Source organism: Procambarus clarkii, chromosome 44, assembly GCF_040958095.1.
Source record: "Procambarus clarkii isolate CNS0578487 chromosome 44, FALCON_Pclarkii_2.0, whole genome shotgun sequence".
In the NCBI taxonomy this organism is placed as follows: domain Eukaryota; kingdom Metazoa; phylum Arthropoda; class Malacostraca; order Decapoda; family Cambaridae; genus Procambarus; species Procambarus clarkii.
Window position 1 is genome coordinate 30,312,806 of NC_091193.1, and position 25,548 is coordinate 30,338,353.

The 25,548-nt window shown below is 49.3% G+C and overlaps 1 protein-coding gene across 1 annotated transcript in view; it reads left to right on the forward strand.

Moving 5' to 3' along the window:
* Positions 1-25,548, forward strand: part of LOC123745439 (protein broad-minded) — a 244,144-nt gene that overhangs the window by 189,662 nt on the left and 28,934 nt on the right. Inside the window, exons 7-9 of the mRNA XM_069300871.1 lie at positions 7,712-7,873; positions 18,306-18,489; positions 21,181-21,393. Coding sequence (XP_069156972.1) covers positions 7,712-7,873; positions 18,306-18,489; positions 21,181-21,393 — 559 coding nt within the window. The remainder of the gene's footprint in view (positions 1-7,711; positions 7,874-18,305; positions 18,490-21,180; positions 21,394-25,548) is intronic.

Consider the following 25,548-nt stretch of genomic DNA (forward strand, 5'->3'; position numbering starts at 1 on the left):
CGTTCCTGGGTCTGGCACCTTGGTTTCTGCTGCTAGCTTTCGGTATCGATATTCCTTCTGCGCCGTTTCGGCCGTTCCTGGGTCTGGTACCTTGGTTTCTGCTGCTAGCTTTCGGTATCGATGTTCCTTCTGCGCCGTTTCGCAGGTTGTAGCGTGCGTTGTTACACCTCCGGCCTGCTTATGCACTGCCTGTGTCGTCCTGGTCTTTGGACAGGGTGCTCTCCTGTTTTTCTTCTCCTTGGTGGTTGTGGCTCCTTGGGGTCAGGTTTGCTTTGCTTCGGTTTTCTTTTTGTGTTGGCATTCGCCTCTGGGGGCCGTGTGGCAGAGCTTCTTGCTCTTCTCAGGCGCAGTGGTTTTTGGCTCCTATGGTTGTGATCATAGGTTTTCTTCGTCTGCGGCCGTTCTCCCTTTTTTCTGGCGAATGCTATACCTTGGATTGTTGTCTCGACTTCGTGTTGTGAAGTGATTCTCCGACCGCCTCCCGGGTATGTCCCCTTGTTTTTTAGGTAGTCTTTGGTGAGGTAGCTCCGGGGAGCCGTAGGGGCTCCCCCCAGAAAACCAGCGTTGAATGTAATGAAACGCCATTTTCTGGGTGAGTCCCGGAGGCTCCCCGGCACCCTCCCGCCCTCCGGTCGGTGGGGTTTTTTCACGGTTTTGATATCCAGCCTCAGAACTGGGGCAGGAATCGCCGGTGCGCGTGGGGGTCTGGGGCTCCCCCTTCCCCCTCCCGGGGAGGGGGGAGCTGCGCACACATGAGGCGCGGCTCGCGTGACGTCATACTTGTTAGTTTGTTTTCCTGGGGGAGTTCTGTCCACTCGTTTGTCGATTTTTGTTGTTTAACCAGAATAGGGGTTTGTTTTGTGGCGCTTACCTTTCTGGGTGCCTGTCCCGGTCGATGGCAGATATAGAATGCTCCAAATCACATGTGCATTTCTATAGGCCATTGCTCCCTGTGCCTCTCTGAGGGGGCCAGGTTCTGGCTCGTGGTCCCCGGTAGGCTTAGAACTCCATCCACATCGACTGATGCAAAATAGTTAGGGTATCCATATCAGCCATGGATAACTCCGGGGAGCCTCCGGGACTCACCCAGAAAATGGCGTTTCATTACATTCAACGCTGGTTTTTTGCTTTGGTTAAGTCTGGTTAGGTTTGCTTTTGTTAGGTTTACTTTGCTTTGGTTAGGTTAGGTTAGCTCTGGTTTGGTTTGGTTAGGTTAGGTTTGCTTTGCTTTTGTTAGGTCAGGTTTGCTTGGGTTAGCTTTGGTTTGTTTAAGTTTAGTTAACATTGATTTGGATTGGTTTGATTTGGTTTGGTAAGGTTTGGTTTGGCTGGGTTTGGTTAGGTTTGGATTGGTTATATTAGGTTATGTTTGGTTAGGTTAAGATACACCAGTACAAACTTGTTTCATTGGCATTATAAATTTGGTCAGGAGAGAGAGAATCTCAATCTCAAATTTGGACACACATTCCTCTACACCTCTATCGCACCACACCACCACCACCACCACACAGGAGACATTCCAGATTCATCTTCCTTTATAAGCTGAATGCTCTGATAATAGATCACCATATATTTTCTCTTGACTTCACTGCTAGTTGAAGCCCTAAACAACATACTTCCTGCATTTCCAGATGCACTTGTAGCAGATGTAAAAAAATATGCAATGATATATAACAGTGAGAGTTGGTGTTTTGTCGGCCATGGTTAAACAAAAACAAACAGCGGCACCACTGGCTACATCGGCGGTCGGCCGCGGAACTACATAGGTAGTCACTGGTCGGATCTCAAACGAATAGATGGAATAAACAAATGATTGTGGTCCAGCAGTTAGGTTGGGGAGTGTACCTTTATGTATAATCTCATTGGGAAATACCCATCAAATGTCAAAATCTGAGACCTTCAATCAATATAAGGCCCTGAGGTAGGCCCCTGTTTAGTAGTATATATTCATCGTAGCCTTTCAACTTAGTATTGTGTATTCACATTTCCATATTTATGTATTTATGTAATATGGAGAAAATTGTAAAGCAACCACTTTAATATACCTAATGTCTACTCATTTATACTTGTTATTATTAAACACGAGTTTCTGAGGGGAGCTCCTTCGGCTCCCTGGAGCTTACTATTCTGATATGCTAATGTCAGACTTTGGCATCAGTCATGTGTATGGAGTTCTGTGGGCCTACTGGGGACCACGAGCCATTAACCTGGCCCCCTCAGAGAGGCAAGGGGAGCAATGACCTATAGAAATCCTCATGTGGTTGGAAGCATTCTATGTCTGTGGTTGGAATTCAATGAAATGTGGTTGGAAGCATTCTATGTCTGCCATCGACTGGGTCAGGCACCCAGAAAGGTAAGCATTCCAAAACAAACCCCTATTCTGGTGAAAATATTGCTACCAAAAGCCGAATAAATGGATACAACTCCCCTAAACGAAACGAGAAAACGAGCATGACGTCACACGTCGCTGCGCCGCTGTCTGCGCAGCCCCTCCCTCCCCGGGAGGGGGCAGGAGGAGCCCGAGACGCCTCGCGCCGGCTATCCACCCTTCAGTTCTCATGCTGGTGCTATAGGTAGAGGTCATGTGCTTGGCTCCAGCATATCCAGCACTGTGCTTTGAGTGTAGTGGCTGTCTTTCAGGGGTGCAAGAGCCAGGAGTTATTCGACAGTACTCAGGCTGCATGCACCTAGGGTTATCATCCCTAGGTGCCCTGTAAGTACTGCCCTTGGAGCTTGGGGGTTCCCTTTCACAAGTTCCTCAGGTGTCTGCCTCTGCTAGGCCATATTACTGCTCGGTTTTCGGCTGCCCTTTGAGTGCTTAGTGGTTTTGTCTTCCTGGTTTACCTTAGGGTAAGAGGCTAGTTTGCATTGGTGGGGCGCAGGGTACTGTGCAGCTTGTTTTCACCACTTACAGCGGCCGGCTCTGTTCCTTGGGGTACATTGCCCTCTTCGGGGGTTTTGTTTTTCTTTTTCTTTTTGCCTTGTAGGAGGATCTGCCTTGCTTCCCCCTTTTTTGTGCCTGACCTGTGCACGATTCTATTCTGGTGGTGCCCCCTGCTAGGTCCCCGTGAGTGTACACGTCCCTGGGGTTCAACTTTAGACAGTTGTTTGGTAGTTTTGGGCGCCGGTTAGCTGTACCCTGCCTGGGATTACCTGGGCGTGAGTTTCCATTAAATGCTCAGGACTCTGGGAATCCCCTAGGGGGCACGTGGGTCTGAAGGATGTGTCTCAGGAGTCCCCCCACCCCCCCTCGCTTCGTGCGAGTTCAAGGGTTGCTCGGTCCCCTTGACTCAGGGTGTCCCTCACGGTTTTTGCCTCCGTCATGCTGCCTGTTGGGTCAGTGACACCCTTGACCCAGAGTCATGCGAGTTCTGATGCTTGCTCGTGACTCAGTTTACCCAATCTCAAGATGATGTTCTACGGGTACAGGCTGGCGCAGGTGTTGCATGCTTGTTTTAGCTTGGTTGCTCACCCGGATACCCCGAGGCTGCCTCGTTTTGCTTATAGGGACCTGGACTTGAGGGTGGGGGTAGCTTCCACCTTGGTTCAGTCCGCACCCCCTCATCTTTTCCCTGCTGTGGTGTGTCCTTTTCCTCCCCCCCCCCCTGCTTCTGGCCCCGAAACCTCTGAGGCTTTCGGAGTCGGGGCAGGGTTTAGATGGTCTTGAGTCTCGGGCAGTCTTGGGGGGGATGCCTCTTCCGGTGTGGTGATGGAGGCATTCGGGTCTGCTCTTCCTGCTGAAGCCTCTGGGTCTGACCAGTGGGCCCCCTTCTGTTTGGCTTACTCGGCTGCGACAGCTTTTTCTTTAGGGGCCGATGCTCTGGGTGATGACTCAGCCCCAGGTCCTGAGGATGGGGATCATAGGGCTGGAGAGGGGCTTACTTGGGGGCCCTTGGGCCCCACTGGACCCTGCCTGGGTTTTTCAACCCTCAGAGTGGGCTTATTGTTAAAAGAAGTGGGGTTCTCTCCCCCCCCCCCCTCTGCATATGAGTTGGATTTGGCATCAGCCTCTCCCTGGGTTCGGTTCCGTGTTCCCTCGGGTGCGTCGGTCCTGTCTTTCAGGAGGTTTTTGGCTTCCCTCATCCAACCTTCTGCGGTACGGGCAGCCCTGGCGGCTTAGCTCCTTCGTGACCCAGATTATGCCTCGGTGATGGATCCGTCGTCTTTCAGGTTTGGAAATTCGTTCTCTTTCTGGGTCTGTTATGAGGTTCCAGAGTCGTCCTGGCTGGTGGACTGCCCTATTTTTGCTTTGGAGGCTTGGCATTCTTTCTGTCGTTCCCGCACACTTGAGTGGCGTGAGGTCTCAATGGTGGTTCAGGTTTTCCTGGGGGGCGACCTTGAGCACCTCAATGAGTGCTTGTTTGCTCCTGGCCTTTCCCAGGATGTTGGCATTCTGCAGCTCCATGTGCAGGTTCCCTCCCTTGCGGCTGCACATGTGACCGAGGACTTGCGTGCCCAGGGCCTCTTGACTTCGGCCTTGCGCTTCTTTTCCCTCCTGGAGCTGTCTTCAGACTGGCTTGGGGAGGATGTGGGGGCGCTTGGGGTCGTTCTGGGATCCGGTGCCTTGGGCTTGGCGGCTTACGCGTCGTCTGCCTTGTTGAAGCTGTTTGCGTCGATCTTGCAAGATGCAGTTTCACTGTTCTACGCTTCTTGGCTCGCGTGTCAGCAGGCGGTGCTTGCCTCCTCCTTGGAATCGGCCTGGGCCCTGGCTCTTATGATGTCTTCGCCTTTTTGTCCCTTGCTTTTTGCTCCTTCGGCCAGTTGCCGTCCTATGTCTGACTTGTTGGTTCTCCAGGGGTCCTGGGAGGCCTTCCCAGAGAGGTCGTGCCAGGGCCTGGGGTTCCACTCTTTGTGGTAGCCCACTGGTGCCAGTTTCAGGTTCGGCTCTGCCTTCGGACCCGCCTTCGTCTGTTTGTTGCGGTGCTTGCTCTGTGGGGGGTTTTGGGTCTCGTAAATGGCGCCGGCCCTTTCGCGGTTCACCCCATTGACGGGACGATGAGGGGGAGGCTTGCACTGTACGCTAATGCCTGGCCCCACAATTTGTGGGCGTTTCAAGTCGTTTCCTTCGGCCTGCGTTGGGTGGCCCCTCCTCCTTCGGGGGGTTCGGGGCTACCCATGCCTGGGCAGGGCAGGCCTCTTCTCCTGCGCTCCATTGAGTCGTCTTGGAGTGGGTTCGCTTGGGTGCCGTCAAAACAACGTCGTCCCTCAGATGGGTTTCCCGTCTGTTTCCATTGCCGAAATGGGATTGTGCAAACCTGAGGTTCATTCTGGACTTGTCCCGTCTGAACCTCTGGGTTCATTGCCCCTTCTTTCGGATGACTACGCTGTCTCAAGTTCGGCTCCTGTTGGAGCCGGGTTCTTGGATGGGGTCCTTGAACCTTCGGGTGTCTCATCTGCTGAGTTCTCGGGGTTTGGCTCTCCGGGCTGTTCATGTGCGGTGAGTGTGCAACGTCTTGGCCGACGGCCTGTCTTGTTTCGTTCCTCTCTCCATGGAATGCACGCTCGACTCTGACTCCTTCCGTTGGATCTGCCAGACATTCGGGTGCCCCGAGGTGGACCTCTTCGCGTCGGAGAGGTCGCGGCGCCTCCCCCAGCATGTGGCGCCCTTCCCCGATTGCGAGACCGTCGAGGTCGATGCCTTTTGCAGGACTGCTCGAGATGGGGGTTCCTGTACCTCTTTTCCCCGGTTTAGCTGTTGCTCCAGGTCCTTTTTACGTCTTTGTCGTTGTGCTTCACTTTCTGTTCGGGTGGTGTTGTCCTTTCTCTCTTGGTTGTTCCAGGACCGTCACCTTATGCCTAACACTGTCGCCTTGTATTGTGCGGTGCTGGCGGAGCTGCTTCAGCTTGCTTTTGGTATTGATGTCAGTTCTGCGCTGTTTTGCAAGCTGTCTTGTGCATTGTTTCACCTCCAGCCTGCTCATGCACCGCCTGAGCCGTCCTGGTCTTTGGACAGGGTGCTCTCTTTCCTTTCTTCTCCTCAGTTTGTTGTGGCCCTTTCAGTTCAGGATTGTTTCTCCAAGGCTCTTTTTCTGTTGCCATTTGCATCTGGGGGTCAGGTTGGGGAGCTTCATGCTCTTCTCTGGCGCAGGGATTTCTGCTCCTTCGGTCTTCGTGATGGTTTTGTTCGTTTGCAGCCGTCTCCTTCTATCCTGGCAAAGAATGAGACTGCTGCTTTCCGGAGGGCTCCCTGGGTTGTTGATGCTTGGTTGGTCAGGCCGGGGGTGCATCATGTTTTGTATCCGGTTTTGGCTCTTCGCCGTTATTTGCACACCATGGCTTCTGTGTCCTGGGACATGCTTTGGATTGATCCTGTTTTCCTTCTTCCCTGTTTGCGGGTGCGGGTCTCCCAGGTCGTCCATAGAGTTATTAAAGCTAGCCAGCTGCGGTCTATTCCCGTGCCCATGACGTTCGTAAGTTCGCTGTTCTTGCTGCCGTATTTGGCAACATGTCCTTGGCTGACATTCAGGTATGGGGCTTTTGGCCGTCGAACAGGATCTTGGCTGCTCGTTATCTAGTGAACGTCCCTGTTCCTCGTCGGGCCTGTGTCGCTTTGGGTTAGCGGCTGCAGCCAGTTATCTTGACTTCAAGTTGAGGAGTGAGCAGTGACCCCTTCCCGGGTAAGTCTCTATGTTTTCCTCTGGGTAATTAGCTCCAGTGAGCCGAAGGGGCTTCCCCCCAGAAAATCAGCATTGAATGTAATGAAGCGCCATTTTCTGGGTGAGACCCGGAGGCTCACTGGCATCCCTCCCTCCCTCCGGTCGGCGTTTTTTCACGTGTTTTGATATCCAGCCTCAGAACTGAAGGGAGGAAAGCCAGCGCAAGGAGTCTGGGGCTCCCCCTTCCTCCGCCCGGGAAGGGGGGAGCTGCGCAGATAGCGGCGTGGCAACGTGTGACGTCATGCTCATTTGCTCGTTTCTTTTAGGGGAGTTCTATCCAGTTGGTCGGGTTTTGATAGCATTATTTTCACCAGAATAGGGGTTTGTTTTGGGATGCTTAATGACCAGACCACACACTAGAATGTGAAGGGACAACAACGTTTCGGTCCATCCTGGACCATTCTCAAGTCGATTGTGATGAGGAAGTAGAGACAGGCAATAAATAGGCACGAGAGATGAGGAGCAAAGTGGTTATAATATAATATATAATATGGTTTTTTCTCCTTCTCTTTCGGTGGTTATAATAGGAACTGCCTCGTATGGGCCAATAGGCCCTCTGCAGTTCCTACCACTAGCCCCTCTACTACACCTTACTTTGCTCCTCATCTCTCGTGCCTATTTATTGCCTGTCTCTACTTCCTCATCACAATCGACTTGAGAATGGTCCAGGACGGACCGAAACATCGTCGACTCTTCACATTCTAGTGTGTGGTCTGGTCATCATACTTTAGCCACGTTATTGTGACTCATCGCCTGCAATGGGATGCTTACCTTTCTGGGTGCCTGACCCAGTCGATGGCAGACATAGAATCCTTCCAGCCACACGGGGGTTTCTATAGGCCATTTCTCTCCCATGTGTCTCTGAGGGGGCCAGGTTCTGGCTTGTGGTCCCCGGTAGGCAAGGACTCCATACACATGACTGATGGCAAAGTCTGACATTAGCATATCAGCCTAGTAAGCTCCATGGAGCCTCCGGGTCTCGCCCAGAAAATGGCGTTTCATTACATTCAATGCTGTTTTTTTGTCCTTCACTAATGCCAGCATGTATTCTTCAGGTATGGTAATGAGCTTCAGATCCTGAATATTGGTGGAAATGTGCGTGATAACCTAATTGAGGTATTAAAATTCACGCAATCAAATATTTTGCTTTCGTCACCTGACAAGTGTGATTGGTTCACTATGGCCATATTTCTTATATATGGCGGAAATGTTGAGAGGTAAGATATGCATGCTTTATGTTTTTTCTTATCCACTATATTGTCTAATATAAGAACTCATAATAACAAAATAAAAGGTTAAATATTTGGGCACCATTGGTAGCATCCCTAGATTGAAGCACTAACTATTCAAGACTCTTCCATCACATTAGGTATTGGATGACCTATCTTTTCCTTTGGGTCTTAATACCTTTTCAAAATGTTTTGTCCATTCGTTCTGGGCAGGAAGCTTGTGGAAATAAGAGACCAGTCAGACAGCCATAAAACCAGCGTTGAATGTAATGAAATGCTACTTTCTGGGCAAAGCCCTCAGTCCGTCCTCCACACAAAGACCCAAAAATGATTCCATGCACCCGCCAAACCCCCTGTTTATGAATGAAAAATGGTTTACACACGGCTCACAACTGATTTCGTTCGAACACTTCCGGAAAAAGTGCTTCACTGACGAATTTTGTTTGAATCACAATGCTATAAATGCTTATCCCACGTACTACAAATACAAATAATCTCCAACAGAACCTATACACCTAACCTAACCTATGCCTATACTGTATATGGACAATGTGCTATTATAATATTAATATAAATTTGAGAAAATTCCCGTTTTGAATGAATAGCATGTAAAAATTTAGGAATGCCTCTGTGGGGTTGACTGCTGGATGTAATAGACTTGAGTCGAGGACGGGTTGAAGTCCCGAAGGCACTCTGAAGCCAACCGAACTGATATATGCTATATTAGTTTGGGGTCATCAGTCACTGGAGTTCTTTAACCACTTAATTGCGCCAACCAAGTATTCTCGGTCGGTGGAAAACTGCGCCAACCGAGAAAACTTTTTTTTTTTTTTTTTTTCGTACCCATTCTAAACGTGTGAGAGGTTGGTTGTGTACGAAATGGACTCTTAGTTCTTCCAGTGAGAGGCAGCCATCTTGGAAAGTATTGCCAGAAGGCCCTAGGGCTGCTGACTGGGTTAGTACTGAGTGAGCAACCATGGGTGGCGCACGTGCCTCTGGCTCCCAAACACCTGTCTGATGCGGTGTTGAAAGATAACACTCTGTCAGTGAAATTCAAACCTTATTGTTTGAAGAACATAAGGGTCATAATATTGGTGAAGCTAGGCGCAATAAGGACCTAATACAAATGCAAGTGATACAGCACCTATGAGGAGGATACAGCGAGCGTATCCAGTTGTAACTCTGAGCGCCACCCTAGCCCCCCTTTGCTATCTCCAATTTATTTATATGATACATAGATGAATAATTTTCTGCGTTCAGTGATGATGAATCTGATACAAGTAGCATAGATGAACAGTGTTAGCGGCTTCCATGGTGGTGTTTTCCATAGATATTTTCAAGAATAAATGAATCTCCTCTTGACTGAAGGACACTCTTTGAGTCTAGCTGAATCTCTTCCAGACTGATGGACACTCTTCGAGGCTGGCTGAATCTCTTCCTGTGTGTGACCTTACAAAGAGGTCTTTTCATGACTACCTTACAAATTGATCTTTTCCTGTAATCTTTTCAAGACTACCTTAGGTTTTACAAGCTTGGCTACGTACCACCTACAGGTACTAATGCAAAGGTGTACATGAGTACGTTATTTGCAAGCACACAGAATGAAGAAACAGGAAGCGAAAATCTATCTGTACCTGGTGCAACGAGAGCTAAGCCGCGCTGTGTACCATGGACTACTTCGTTGATTATTACTCACTTCCGAAGTACTGAGTGTGTAATACAGTGTGTTACTGTGTAAATAGTGTGTGAAACTGTGCATATTTTAATTTTTGTGAATTTTTAACAAGTAATATTGCGACAATAAACATTTATTGCGGAAACATTACTGACACATGTATCATGGTTCCATGGAACATTATGAACGTTTTACTGTATACATATTGTAAAGAACACAAAATATGCATCATATACGATAAAAAACAAATAAAACCGCATTGGAAATACATAGAACAAATAATTGAAAATACATTTGTGGCAACACCTGGTGCTTGAATGGCCCGCGTGACCGTGTTTGGGCGAGTCATGCACGGGCGACCAGTCCCTGATGACGTCACAGAGCACCTTGTCCACGTCCCCACAGCCAAAGTAAGTGGAATTTGGTATTTATTTTTACATAGACATGTTCAGGGAAGGAAATTTATCATTTTACAAAGAAAAAAAACTGGGGGGAACACTTTATTTTATGCCCACAGGGGGAATTTCACAATAAATTCGGCGCAGCACGGTGGTTAAGCCTACCGGAAACCAGTGCCAGTCCGTGAGTCCCACACTAGGCCCAGCCAGGTCCGAACCTGGGAGGGAACTAGATGGGACTTCCTCCAGTTCACCAAGAACCCGAACCCGGCGAGCTGAGGAAGAACCAGATCCCTGGCTAGCAGACAAGCGGACTGACTGGAAGCCCAAATCAGCCAGATGTGGAGATAGGCCAACACCTGAACACCTAACAGACGCAGACGGGTCACCACGACCCGCGTGAGGCGCGTGAAAACGCGAGGTGCCAGGTTCAACCTGAACAGAAGACAATGAAAGCGGTAAGCACAAAACCCCACTACAAAACCGAGCCAGTCCCTGAACCCCGGATGAATCGGGATGTACCAATAAGCGTCCCGAAGGTCCAGAGACACCATCCAAGCAACTGGCTCCAACAGGAGCCGAACCTGGGACAGTGTGGTCATCCAAAAGGAGGGGCAATGAACCCAGGGGTTCAGCCGGGACAAGTCCAGAATGAACCGCAGGTCCCGCAGTCCCGTTTCGGGACTGAAAACGGACAGAAACCCATCTGAGGGACGTCGTCGTTTCGACCACGCCCAAGCGAACCCACTCCAAGATGACCTGGCAGAGCGCAGGGGACGAAGCCTGCCCCGCCAGCCCCGAACCCCCCGCAGGGGAAGGGGCCACCCAACGCCACAGGAGGCCGACCGAAACGACCCGAAACGCACACAAATCGTGGGACCAGGCGTGAGCGAACAATGCAAGCCTACCCCCCATCACCCCGTCAATGGGGCGAACTGCAAAAGGGCCGGCGCCCCTACGAGACCCAGAACCTAGCACAGAGCGAACACCGCGCTGACCAGACGAAGGCAGGTCCGAATGAGAAGCCAAACCCGGACCTGACACCAGTGGCCTACCACGACGAGAGGAACCACGAGCCTCGGCACAACCCTTTCGGGAATGCCCACCACGGGACCCCCGGAGAACTAGCAAGTCCAACATAGGACGGCAAGAAGCCGAAGCAGCCTGAATAAACTGCTCAACGGCTGAAGCTTCAGACAAGAGAGGACAAAGAGAAGACAACATCCTAAGAGCCAAGGCCCAAGCGGATTACACAGAGGAGGCAAGCAATGCATGCCGACACGCGAGCCGGGAGGAATAAAACGGAGCCACCGCATCCCGCAAGATCGGAACGAAAAGCTTCAGCATGGCAAAAAAAAAAAACACAAAAGCAAAAACCTTTCTGGGTGCATGACCCGGTTGATGGCAGACATAGAATGCTTCCAATTACACGGGGTTTCTATAGGCCATTGCTCTCCTTGCCTCTCTAGAGGGGGCCAGGTTCTGGCTCGTGGTCCCCGGTAGGCCCATAAAAACTCCGTACACATGACTGATGCCAAACTCTGACATTAGCATATCAGCTTAGTAAGCTCCGGGGAGCCGTAGGGGCTCCCCCCAGAAAACGGGCATTGACAAAGCCTTCACCAGACGAGGTCTACTCCGCTCGAGATGTCTGCCGCCAGTTGCAACAAATATATTATTACCTAATTATTTCAATGTCTCTAATTTTTTCTTAGTTTTCTGTGGGAAGCCCCTACGGCTCCCTGGAGCTTATCGGGGTAATGTATGTTATATTAGACCAGGACATTAGCTAAGGAGTTCAGACCTACCAGGGAGCATCGCCAGAACCTGGCCCCTTCAGAGAGGTTTTAGGGAGCAATGGCCCTGGAAAATCCCCTTGTGGTTGGGGTTTTTCTTATCTGCCATCGACCGGGGTTAGGCACCCAGAAAGGTAGGCATAACAAAACAAACCCCACATGGTAAAAAACTAAAACAAAAAACCGAACAAAGAGGTAGAAACTCCCTACAATCACAAGGAAACAAGCAAACAAGAAAACATCACACATTACTGTCACGCCGATCGTCCGCGCAGCCCTGCCCGCCCCGGACCTACCGCGCTGGCGGCCTAGCTTCAGTTCGTAAGCTAATGTCAACTGGGATAGACGCTTCTCTGGCCTCAGTTTCCTAGGCGGTGTTTGCCTTGTGTGGCGTTCACTGCTGTGTGTTGTGTTGTGCGGTGACCAGGAGTACCTCATCAGTGCCGGGGCTGCATGCGCTTAGAGGCTTCCTTCCCTAAGCGCCCTGTGAGTACTGCCCCTGCGTGACAGGGTTATCTTCCCTGGGGCGTTCAGGAACCATTCCCATAGAGGTTGTTGCTGCTCGGCATTTGCCTCGCCCTTGGGGCCAGCTGGGGCTTGGGGCCCTTGTTTGGCCCAGGGTAGGGACTGGTATTGTGCTGGTTAGGGCGTCAAGGTGTTGCACGGCCTGCTACCTAAGCGATGACCGGTTCCTGTTGCCTCTGGAAACAGTGTACTTTTGTGGGGTTTTTCTTTTGTTTTTATTTTCTTTTGCCTGGTGGGGGTCTGCCTAGTGTGGCTATAGTTCCACTGGTAGTGTTTGGTGGCCCTCTGCTAGGCCCCCGCGATTGTACACGTCACAGGGATTTTCAGTGCTATACTCTACCACTTGTTTATTTCGGGTGTTTAACCGGTTAGCAACACCTTGCCTGGGCTTCCCGTAGTTGTTACCCTACGGGCCCTGGAAACCCCTGTCGGGGCTTGGTGGGCCATTTAATGTGTCTTCCGGGTCCCAACCCATCTTGTACGGGACCGTTGGTTGCTGCGCCCTTGTCTCCGGGTGAGAGTCACCACTTTTACTTCCGTCATGCTGCCTGTTGGGTCATTGACACCTTGACCCGGAGTCTTGCGAGAGATTCTCTGCTTGTTCTTCAGTACTCTCCTGATGTTATTACTGTTAGAGTACAGACGGCATCCGTGTTGCAAGCTAGGTTAGGTTATTTATTTATTTATTTTATTTATTTATTTATTTATATATATACAAGAAGGTACATTGGGTTTGTGAGAATACATTGGATAGTACAGTATTTACATTCTTGTAAAGCCACTAGTACGCGCAGCGTTTCGGGCAGGTCCTTAATCTAGCAGATAATTTTAAGTAGGTAATTTCAAGCAGAATTGATAAATGATAAAGATACATTACAAGAGAAAAATGAGATGAGAGAGATAAGGAAGTATATTAAAACACATTGTTATATTAAAGCTCTGATTGATTACATTGACAGCTTGATTAGTAATTTAAACAAGATTAATAGACACCATACAGCAGATTGACAGCACATATAAGACAGCAATGATCACAATGGTAAAGATGCGCCCGCCCAGGTTGCTGCAACATGCTAGGTTGGTTTTCCACTCGGATGCCCCGGGGCCGCCCCGTTTTGGTTAGGTGCTGTTCGCCCCTTTCCCGGCTCCAGACCGTCTGCGGGTTTCGGGGTCGGGGCGGGATTTAGTTGGTTTTGTGACTCGGGCGGTTTTCGGGGGCTGCCTCGTTCGGGATGGGGATGGAGGTTTTCGAGCCTGTTCCTCCTGCCAAGGCTTCTAGGTCTTACCAGCGGCCCTTTCTTGCTGCCTTTCCCATGGATTCTTCCTTTTCTTTATGGGCGGAGGGCTTGGAGGACGGCTCTGCCCCGGGGCCTCTGTTGTTGGTTCCCGGGGCTATGGGGGATGCCTGCTAGCAGTTCTGGGGCAGTTTGTCCCTGCCTGGGTTTTCTGCTTCTGGGCTGATTTTTTCGCCCATCCAGTCTGCTTGCTTCCCACTTTTGCTGGCGTGTTTTCGTATCTTTTGCGTCAAGTCACAGCCCTCTGTTCTGGTGGCCATTTTCTTCTGCCGGTTTCCCGGCGTGGCCACCAGGGCGGCATTGCAGTTTGTTTACATGTGCCTGGGTGTGCGAGCGAGCTTCTCGGGTGAGTTTTTCACTTTTTTCAGGGGTTTTATTCTCCTGTTGTCATTTCTGTGCCTTTCTGGTGTTTTCTGCCCGTTTTCTGTTCATCTGGGAACGTTTGAGTGCTGATTTTACACCAGGTTTTCCGTTTTGTCTGTTTGGGCTCAGTGTCCCTGTCTGTTATGCGTGCTCCCACACCTTGTCCCTGTGTTTTCAGTCTGTTTTGACCATTTCCCTGGGGGTTTTGTCTGGGGCTGTGCTTTGCCTTTCTGTGGTGTATCTCCGCCGGCAAATGTGGTGGTTTGGGCTCCCCCTGGTTCGATTTCGGGTTCCTTTGGGTTCTTTGGTTTTATTCTGAAGGTTTCTTCCTCTTGGGCCCCCTTTGTGGGTTCAGGGGGGGGCTTTGTTTCCTCATGTGTGACCAGGTTCTGCCTTCTGGGGTTCCGGGGTCTTCCTGGCTTGCAGACTGCTCTTTTTGGGTCTTGGCATGTGTTGTGGTCGTGCTGGGACTTTAGGGTTTTGTTGTCGAGGTGGGCCTTTTGATGCAGTTTTGTGCCTTCTTCGCCTGGCCGGCATGGTGCTCTCTGCTCACTGGTCGGCGGCTTGTAATTCTCTTTTCACGTGTATGTGTGCACATGTATATGTGCATACGCACGTGTGTGTAACATACCTTGTGTGTATGTGTAGGTGTATATACATAATATGTGTGTATATATGTGTATGTATATTTTTTCTTTCGGAAGGGGCTCTGTTCCCTTTTCTGTTGATGGGGCGCTGGGGGAGCAGCTTGCTCTGCTGACTCTCGCATGGTCCCGCAGTTAGTGGGCACTTTTGGTTGTCTTCCAGCCTCTGGTGGCGACGGTGGACGACTTCTACCCCTTTGGGGGGTTCAGGGCTGGCGGGGTGGACTTCTTCCCCTGCACTTCGTTGTGTCATCTTCGTGGGTTCATTGGACGGGGTCGATCTGCCCCGTCCTTCTAGGGTTCCCGTCTACTCTATGCAGACATGGGCCTGTCGAATCTGTGGTTCTTCTGGACTTCTTCAGTCTGCGCCCTGGATTCTATGCCCTCATCGGAGGACAGTTGTCTCCTGTCCAGCTTCTGTTGGGGCCGGGTGCCTGGATGGTGGCCCTGGACCTCCAGGTCATTTCTTGGCACGTTCCTCTCCAGTTTTCTGGGACTGGCACAGTTGGTGGTGGGGCCTCAGGCTTACCGCTTTTGTTGCCTTCCCTATTTTGTAATTGGCACTTGGTGTATTTACGCATCTTTACCGGATCTTGGTGCCCTGTCTGAGTCTGTTTGGGATTCGGTGTCTGGCCTATCTCGACGACTGGCTAGTGTGGGCTCCCAGTCGGTCCGCTTGTCTGTTCGCCAGGGGTGTTGTTCTTTCCAGATCGCCGGGTTTGGTTTCCTGGTGATCTGGAGGTCGTTCCATTTGTTTTCGTCCTGTGTTCGGACCTGGCTGGGTCTTGTTTAGGGCTCTTGGGCCACTCCTTGACTTTCCCTCCAGAAGTGTTGCTGCGGCTGTGGTCCCGCCTTCATCTGTTCTTGAGGGGGTCCCAGGTTGCTCGGTGGTTGCTCGAGTAATTGTGCGGGAGTCTGAACTTCGGTGTGCTGGTCTGCTCGCAGGGTCAGGTTTGGCTTCGGCGTCTATTTGGTTCCTTTGGAGACTCCACTTCCACCTCTTGCAATCGTTGGGTTTTTTTCCTCCGGGGATCTTGTGTTGGTGCTGCATCACTAGCTTCCTCTTTGGGGTTTTCGGGGTTCCATGCCTTGGCACCTTCCCGAGCCTTCACTCGATGTGTTCAAGGACGGGTCATCTCTCGGCTGTGCTTTGTGACCAGTGCTCACCAGGTCGGCTGGGGATGGTAGGGTCTATCCGTCCGTCGGGCTAACAGCACGGTTCGGGAGTTCGTGGCTGTCTGGTTTGCGCTTTGGAGGGTTTGGGTCACTCGTTGCTCTGCCATTCAGCCCCATTCAGACTGTTCTCTGGTGGTTCTTTGCCGGAACCACAGGGGGTTTCTCTTAGGTGTTTGTCCTTTGGGGATGGTCCCTTAGAGTGGCTCGTTTGCTGGATTCTCGGGGTTTGGCTAACCGTGAGGTTTATTTCCGGGGTGTGTCCTGCATCCTGGCAGACAGCTGTCTCGGTATATTCCTCTGTTCGCGGATTGGCTAGTCATCGCCGACTCGTTTCATTGGCTCTGCTGGACGTATGGACTCCTGGCAATGGACGTCTTTGAGTCAGCATGGTCTAGGCGTCGCCCATTTTATGTGGCACCCTTATCCCCCTGCGAGGTGTTCACGGTGGATGCCCTTCGGCAGGACTGGTCGAGGTGGGGGTACCTGTTCCTCTTCTCCCGGTCCAGGTGTTGCTTCGGGTTCTAGCTCAATTGGAGCCCATTGCCACGAAAGTAGTCCTTATGGTCCCTTGGTGGCCGGCCCAGCTTCTTTTCAGATGCTGAATTGGTTTGGTGTCCGAACCTGGGGCGTTTTCCCGCGGCTCCGCCTCTTTCGGCAGGTCAGACCGGTCATGTACGTGACTGGTTCGATCATCTCCTCGCCTCTTCACGTCTGGTATTTTGATGCAGGTATCACCATCTCTGTTGTGATCAGGTGGCTTTGTTGATGGTGTCCCACCTGTGAGCTTCGTCTCAGCGACAGTATAACGTTCCTGGTGTTTCTATGCACTTTTTCTTGCTCCTGGTAGGTTGTCTTCTCTTTCGCATCGGGTTGTCTTGTCCTTTCTTGGGTTTTCAGGACTAGTTTTGATGTTTCTTACTTTTGCCTCGTTTTGTGCGGCGCTGGCGGAGCCGCTCCGGCTTGCGTTCGGAGTGGACATCACATCTGCCCCGTTTCGTATGCTTTTTCGTGTTTTGTTTCACCTCCGGCCTGCTCATGCGTCGCCTGAGCCGTCCTGGTCCTTGATCAGGGTGCCTTCTTATCTTCTCCTCAGTTTTTGGTAGCCCCTTCGGTTCAGGTTTCTGCACTTTGGTACTGGTGGCAGGTTTGTATGTTTGCAGCCTTTCTCCATCCTGGCGATGGTCGAGACGGCTGCTTTCTGGAGGGGTTCTTGGGTTATTGATGCTTGATTGGTTTGGCTGAGGGTGCGTCCTGTATTCTCTGGTTGCGTTTTTTGCCATTACCTGTGTACCATGTCTGGGGATGCGCTTTGGGTTGATCTGGTTCCCCACGTTCCCTGTTTCAGGGCTCGGGTCTCCCAGGTCGTCTGCAGAGTTTTTAATTCTTCCAGTCTGCGATCTGTCCTTGCGCCCGTGCTGTTCGGACGTTTGCAGCTTTTGCTGCTATGTTGGTGACGTCTAGGGCTCATTTCGGGCACAGGGATTTGAGGGTCGCACAGGTTCTTGGCCGCCCATTCCTTATGCGCGTCTGCTCCTGTGCGTTCTTGTTGCTTTGGGTCGCAGGTTGCAGCCTGTTGTCTCAGCTTCGCGTTGCGGAGTTTTTGGCGGCCGCCTCCCGGGCCCTTTCTTTTCCTTCTCTTTGGGTATGAAGCTCCAGGGAGCCATAGGGGGATTCCCACAGAAAACCAGTGTTGAATGTAATGAAATGCCATTTTCTGGGTGAGCCCTGGAGGCTCCCTGGCAACCCTCCCTCCCACCGGTCGGCGATTTTTTCGCATTGGTTGAAGCTTAGCTTCCGAACTGGTGCTAGGTAGTCGGTGCGGTAGGTCTGAGGCTCCCCCCTCCCCCTCTCGGGGCGGGGAGGGCTGCACGGACGATCTGCGCAGCAGTAAAGTGTGATGTTTGCTTGTTTGCTTGTTTCCTTGGGATTGTAGGGAGTTTCTACCTCGCTGTTCGTTTTTTTGTTTTAGTTTTTACCATGTGGGGTTTGTTTTGTTATGCCTACCTTTCTGGGTGCCTAACCCCGGTCGATGGCAGATAAGGAAAACCCCAACCACAAGGGGGTTTTCCAGGGCTATTGCTCCCTGAAACCTGTCTGAAGGGGCCAGGTTCTGGCACTGGTCCCTGGTAGGTCTGAACTCCTTAGCTAATGTTCCGGTCTAATATAACATACATTAGCCCGATAAGCTCCAGGGAGCCTCCGGGGCTCACCCAGAAAATGGCGTTTCATTACATTCAACGCTGGTTTTATGTTCAAATAGCCAAAAATCCGAAAAAATGTAAATCCTTGCAAAGAATTCAGGCAGGATAGTTACAAGGTGGGAGGCACTGGGAAACTGAGGCACGATCGCAGTGTCACCACGCGCTAGGTCGGCCATGTTCGTATCAACAAACTTGTATCCTGAGGTAAAGTTCGTAACCCGATTCAAATTTTCCAAAGAAATCGAGCTCGTAACCCGAAAAGTTCGTAAAGAGGGGCATTTGTAAACTGAGGTACCACTGTATAATATTACAACTAAAATTTTTTTATATAAAATGTTATGTTTCAGATGTCGTCGTGTTCTAACAAACTTAAGTAGTCTACTCATTGGGGGAGTTTTATGGCCCTCGTTTGCTGACTCTCTAAGGAACTCCCACGAGATAATGCCAGGAGAGATGACCTTGGGAGGAATCATTCATAATGTCCAGCTACTTCTGAGTATTGAAATTCCAACTCTTTATTTGGCTTTGCAGGTAAGATTATATAATATAGTGCTTAAAACTACAATATTTATTTAAAGTTTTTCTGTGGGGAGCCTTGTCAGTTACCTGGAGCTATCGGACTGACATTAACCCTCAAACCGCTAGGGGCCCAAATGGAATTCACACCCACAGGCGCAACAAAAAAAAAAATTCCCAAAAATTCTTTCGTCTTATAGAAGTGTTCATTTTTGTTCCCTGATCACGGAAAAAATAACAAAAAAATCGTAGGTGGCATATTTTAGCCGCAATAGGGTAGGGAAGTGTGGCAAAAAAGGGGCGTTGGCAGAGCCTTCGCCAGATGATGTCTACTCCGCCCGAGCTGTCAGACGGCAGTTGCCACAAATATATTATTACCTAATTATTTCAATGTCTCTGATTTTTTCTTAGTTTTTTTGCAGTAATATTATTCCATACAGTGAATTGTGGTATATTTATATTATAAAATGTGTGAACCATCGCTGTACTCAAAATTATGGTGTGCATACTAGTGATTCAATTATTATATTCATAAAACAATAAACAAATAGTTTTGCTGTTGTTACACTATATACACAGGTTATATATAAGTATTTGCATGTTTTGTACACCATAACGAACTACTAAGTTGGTCTTGTGAGTCAAAAAGCAACGAGGAGTGACCGCCAAACACCAGCGAGCCACTCACTGCCACTCCCTCCCTCAACACCACCTCACTCACCCTCATTCACCTCCCACAATACTCTTTCTGTATTTATTCACTATACACAGACGTTATATATACGTATTTACATGTTTTGTTCACCATAACTGTACATCTAAGCTTGTATGGCGAGTAAAGGCCACAAAGACGTAGCTACTCACACAGTCAGCTGATCGGCGGCCGCCCTCAAGGCCAGACGCACTAATATTTGTCCTTCAACAATATTGTTTGTGGTGTTATTATGCTATATACACATATTATATATAAGTATCTACAGTACCTGTTTTATTCACCATACCTGAACAAATAAGCTGGTATGGTACCCAAAGACCATAGTGGCCATCAGTAAACACCATGCCAAGACGTGCAGACGACGCTCTTCCCTCAAAAATGGCGGCTCCCAACCTACTCCTCTCGCTGTTATCACACTCTATACACACGTTATATATAAGTATCTACATTTGTGTTCACCATATCGAACCACTAAGCTGGTATGGTGAGTGCAGTCAATAAATGGTGGCCACACACAGTCAGAAAACGACGCCACAACCCTCCCTCCCACAGCCTTACGCCTCCCTCCATGGAGCACAGCGCTAAATATCACCACAATCCTGCTATTATCAGAATCCTGGTCAGTTTTATCACAGTCAGGGGGCTTCAGTAATACTATCACTGCTAAATAATAGCAGTATCATTTATATTATGGTATTTGTAGGCGATGCTGTGGTCACAAGCTGAACAGTGGTGCTGTGAGCTCGTGCTGCGTGCGCCAGCCTTGGTGGCTTGCTCAATACTGATGCTGTAACACCCAAGAATGTTGGCCTGGATTTTTTTTCTAGGTGGCATCTGGCAACTATCGGTCGTGGCTGTACTATAGCTGCCCCTATCCCAGGCGTTGCATTTAAATTATAGCGCTAGACACGAAATCATATATAAATGATGTGCGCGGTTTCGGTTTTGTCACTGATATCATTTATATATGATATGCGCGGTTTGAGGGTTAAGCACATTTTCCACTTCGTCTCTAGACACCTCTGTGTGCTCTATGTTGTTTTTTGGAATTCTTATTTGTGTCTGGTTCTCTGAAAATTTCATTTTGTATAAACACGCTTTGGAACTTTTCGTTTAATGTTTCACACATTTCCTTTTCATTTCTCGTGAACCTGTTTCCCATTTTTAACCTCTGAATATTATTCTTTACCTGCAATTTGTTGTTTATGAATTTGTAGAATAAGCCTGGTTCTGTTTTACATTTGTCTGCTATTCCTTTTTCAAAATTTCTTTCTGGATCTCTCCTTACTGCTGAGTAATTGTTTCTCGCATCTTTGTATCGCTGGTATGTTTGGGGGTTTGACCTCTTCCTATATTGATTCCAATTTTGTGTATTTTGGTCTCTGGCCCTCTCCCAATTTCTGTTGAACCAATCCTGTTTTCTGGCCCTGTACCTCTGTTTAGGTATGAATGTTTGTGTGCCTTCATTATATATTTTGCAAAATTTGACCTATATCTCATTTACTTCCCTGCCTAGCAACAAATCTGTCTAATTACAATCATTAAAAAATTTTGTTGACGTTCCCCAGTGTCCTCTCTTGAAATCGAGTTTAACAACTGTTTCAATGTCCCATTTTCTTCAAAATCAAAAATAGTTTTCTTGGTTGGCGCAGTTTCCCGCCAACCGAGAATACTCGCCATTACTATGTAATGTCTAACAGGACATGATCACTCTTTCCCGAGGGAGGAAGGTACTAGATATCAAATTACCTCTTCTTCTTTCCTGGTGAATATTAGATCCAGTACTGACGGTACATCCCCTTCCTTCATTCTTGTGGCTTGCTTGACGTGTTGATACAAGAAAATCTCCAGAATGAGGTTGTGTGTGCGCGTGTGCAAGTACTGTTCACTCATGTCTATTATGGGTTACACAAATTTTTGAATTACAGTATTATAATGCTATTTAGCATATACTTAATATATAATAATTCTGTTGAAATTTATGTTTACAGGCTAGCGACACATGTTTGTGGAATGTTGTTGGGGAATGGGTGCGCTGCACATTCTTGGGTGTGCTACCATGGGTGGAGGTGTGTCACTACTTGATTCTTGTGCTTCTTCAAGGACCTGACTATGCTGTGTATTTTGTTGTTGCTCTTCTTAGACACTTGAAGAGCATAATCATAAAGTTTGCAGGGTCTTACAAGTCTCTTGTTGTTTTGCAGGTATGACAGAATTAAAGTGCATATATTAGCTGTATAAATTATATTAAGAAATTAAGCTCATTTAATAATTTTAATTATCTCTAAATTATATGAATTTTTCCAATTATTAACCTTTTATAGATTTCAAGAACACATGTGTCTTAACCTTAGCCAAGTATTAAATAATTGATGTCAAAAATTAATAATTTACATTGTTCAATTAATTAAAAATTAGGGATTGAGTACTCTATAAAGAAATGATCCTTTCTGAGATAGTTAATTGGTCATTAGACAATAAACTGCTTTTCCTGGAATATTGCTCTTTCGCATATGCTTTGCATGGTCTAGTGGACACTGCATTGCAGCTACCTTTTCATGGTTATCTTGAGGTTATCTTGAGATGATTTCGGGGCTTTTAGTGTCCCCGCGGCCCGGTCCTCGACCAGGCCTCCACCCCTAGGAAGCAGCCCGTGACAGCTGACTAACACCCAGGTACCTATTTTACTGCTAGGTAACAGGGGCATTGAGGGTGAAAGAAACTTTGCCCATTTGTTTCTGCCTCGTGCGGGAATCGAACCCGCGCCACAGAATTACGAGTCCTGCGCGCTATCCACCAGGCTACGAGGCCCTGTTAGTGGAACAAGAGTGCTTTGTTCGAACCTATCAGTCTTTGTCAGTAGGTTCTTTCCGGCACATTAGATTGGGCCAGAAAAACTTTAGTTTGAAAAATGATTAGCATTCCCCTCACATTGTGTTACAAGTTGGAAAAGAAACCCGCACTTAAAAATGTCAGCAAAATTTAATCATATTTAGAGCTACAACTTGATGATTTAAATTTCAACAAAAAACAGATTTTTATATTTTTATGATGCACACCCTCTCATTCTGTTACAACATGTAAAATAATCCCACAAACAAAATTTCAGTAAAGTGCAATGATAGCGCTGCTGCCAGATGATTGAAATTTCTAAAAAAAAAAAAAAAAAAAGCATTGAATGTAATGAAACGCCATTTTCTGGTCGAGTCCTGGAGGCTCCCCGGAACTATCCAGGTTGATATGTATTTATTAGCTTTCTGGCATAAGTCAATGTGCATGGAGTTCATGCCTACCAGTGACCACGAGCCAGAACCTGGCTCCCTCAGAGAGGCACAAAGAGATAGGGCCTATAGAAACCCTTGTGTAGTTGGGAGCATTCTATGTCTGCCATCGACTGGGTCTGGGCACCCAGAAAGATAGGCTCTCCAAAACAATTATTCTAGTGAAAAATATTGCTACCAAAAGTTGAACAAGTGGACAGAACTTGTTCTGTCTGTCTGTATTCTTGTCTGTCTGAGCGAAGGTCTGGGGCAAGGGGAAGCTCCAGACCTTTGCACCAGTGATCACACCATTAGTTCTTAGGCTGGATATCAAAAACACGTGAAAAAGATTGCCGACCGGAGAGAGGGAGGGATGTCGGGGAGCCTCTGGGACTCGCCCAGAAAATGACATTTCATTACATTCATCACTGGTTTTCTGTGGGGAGCCCCCATCAGCTCCCCAGAGCTAACTACCCAAAGGCAAGGAAAAACACAGGGTCTTATCAAGGAAGTTAACTGGAGGAAGTGTGCCATCTGGTTTTGTCCCGGGTTCAGACTTGGGTGGGTCTTGTATGGGACTCTCGGACTGTTTCCTTGTCTCTCCCTCCGGCGTTGTTGCTGCGGCTGCAGTCCCGTCATCGCCTGTTTCTGGAGGGCTGCTGGGTCACTCAGTGGTTGCATGAGCAGTTGTTCGGGAGTCTGAACTTCGCTGTGCTGATTTATCCAGTGGCTGTTCTGGTTCCTTTCGGGATTTCCCTTCCGCCGCTCTCGTGATTGTTGGGTTTACCCTCTGGGGGCTATACGTCTGTTGTTGCGTTGCCAGCTTCCTCTTCGGGTTTTTCGAGGTTCAGTGCTGTTTTGTTGGCTCTGCCGGACGTATGAACTCCTAAACATGGACATCTTCGTGTCGGCGTGGTCTAGGTATCGCCCATTCTATGTCGCGCCCTTACCCACCTTCGAGGCGTTCACGGTGGATGCCTTTCGGCAGGACTGGTCGAGGTGGGGGTACCTGTTCCGCTTCTCCCGGTCCAGCTGTTGCTTCGGGTTCTGGCTCGGTTAGAGTCCTTTTCCAAGGAGAGGAATCCTCATGGTCTCTTGGTGGCTGGCCCAGCTTTATTTTCAGACGCTGCTTGATAGGTGTCCGAACCCGGGGCATTTACCCGCGGCTCTGCCTCTTTCGGCAGGTCGGACCGGTCCTGTACGTGACTGGTTTGCCCTTCTCCTCGGCTCTTCGCATCTGGTATTTTGACGCGAGTATCACCATCTCTGTGTTGATCAGGTAGCTTCGTTGATGGTGTCCCACCTGCAAGCTTCGTCTCGACGACAGTATGACGTTCCTGGTGTTTCTATGCACCTTTTTCTTGCTCTTTGTAGGTTATCTTCTCTTTTGCATCGGGTTGTCTTGTCCTTTCTTAGGTTTTCAGGACTACGGTTATTTGATGTTTCTTACTGTCGCCTCGTTTTGTGCGGCGCTGGCGGAGCTGCTCCAGCTTGCGTTTGGGATGGACGTCACATCTGCCCCGTTCCGTACGCTTTCTCGTGTTTTGTTTCATCTCCGGCCTGCTCGTGCGTCGCCTGAGCCATCCTGGTCCTTGATCAGGGTGCCCTCTTATCATCTCCTCAGTTTGTGGTAGCCCCTTCAGTTCAAATTTGGTTTTCATAGGCCATATTTTGTTGGCATGTGCCTCTGTGGGTCGGGTTTGGGGAGCTTCTGGCTCTTCCGGTGCAGGGGTTTCTGCACTTTGACACTGGTGGTAGGTTTGTACGTTTGCAGCCTTTCTCCATCTTTCTGGCGACGGTCGAGACGGCTGTTTTCTGGAGGAGTCCTTGGATTATTGATGCTTGATTGGTTCGGCTGGGGGGTGCGTCCTGTGTTGTCTGGTTGTGCCTCTTTGCCGTTACCTGCATGTTGTGTCTGGGGCTGCGCTTTGGATTGATCCGGTTCCCCTCATTCCTTGTTTCAGGGCTCGGGTCTCCCAGGTCATCTGCAGAGTTTTTAAGTCTTCCAGCCTGCAGTCTATCCTTGCGCCCGTGCTGTTTGGACGTTTGCAGCTTTTGCTGCTGTGTTGGTGACGTCTGGGGCTCATTTCGGGCACGAGGATTTGAAGGTCGCACAGGTTCCTGGCCGCCCATTCTTTATGCGCGTGTCTGCTGCTGTGCGTTCTTGTTGCCTTCGGTCGCAGGTTGCAGCCTTTTGTCTTAGCTTCGCGTTGCGGAGTTTGTGGTGTCTGCCTCCAGGGTCAGCCCTTTCTTTTCCTTCTCTTTAGGTATGAAGCTCCAGGGAGCCGTAGGGGCTCCCCACAGAAAACCAGCGTTGAATGTAATAAAATGCCATTTTCTGGGTGAGCCCCGGAGCCTCCATGGCAACACTCCCTTCCACCGGTCGGCATTTTTTTTGCATTGGTTGAAGCTTAGCTTCCGAACTGATGCTATGCAGCAGGTGCGGTGAGGTCCAGGGCACCCCTTCTTCCCCTCTAGAGGCAGGGAGGGCTGCGCGGACGATCGGCGCGACAGTAAAGTGTGATGTTTGCTTGTTTCCTTGCTATTGTAGGGAGTTTCTAACTCTGTTCGGTTTTCTGTTTTAGTTTTTTACCATGTGGGGTTTGTTTTGTTATACCTACCTTTCTGGGTGCCTAACCCCGGTCGATGGCAGATAAGGAAAACCCAACCACAAGGTGGTTTTCCAGGGCCATTGCTCCCTGAAACCTCTCTGAAGGGGCCAGGTTCTGGCACTGGTCCCTGGTAGGTCTGAACTCCTTAGCTAATGTCCTGGTGTAATATAACATACATTAGCCCGATAAGCTCCAGGGAGCCTCCAGAACTCACCCAGAAAATGGCGTTTCATTACATTCAACGCTTGTTTTCTGGGGGGGAGCCCCGTCGGCTCCCTGGATCTATCCAGGCTGAATGGATATGTATAACTTTCTGGCATCAGTCAATGCATGGAGTTCTTGCCTACCGGGGACCACGAGCCAGAACCTGGCCCCCTCTAGAGAGGCACGAGGAGCAATGGCCTATAGAGACCCCCCCTTATGATTGGGAGCATTCTATGTCTGCCATTGACGGGGACAGGCACCCAGAAAGGTAGGCGCCCCAAAG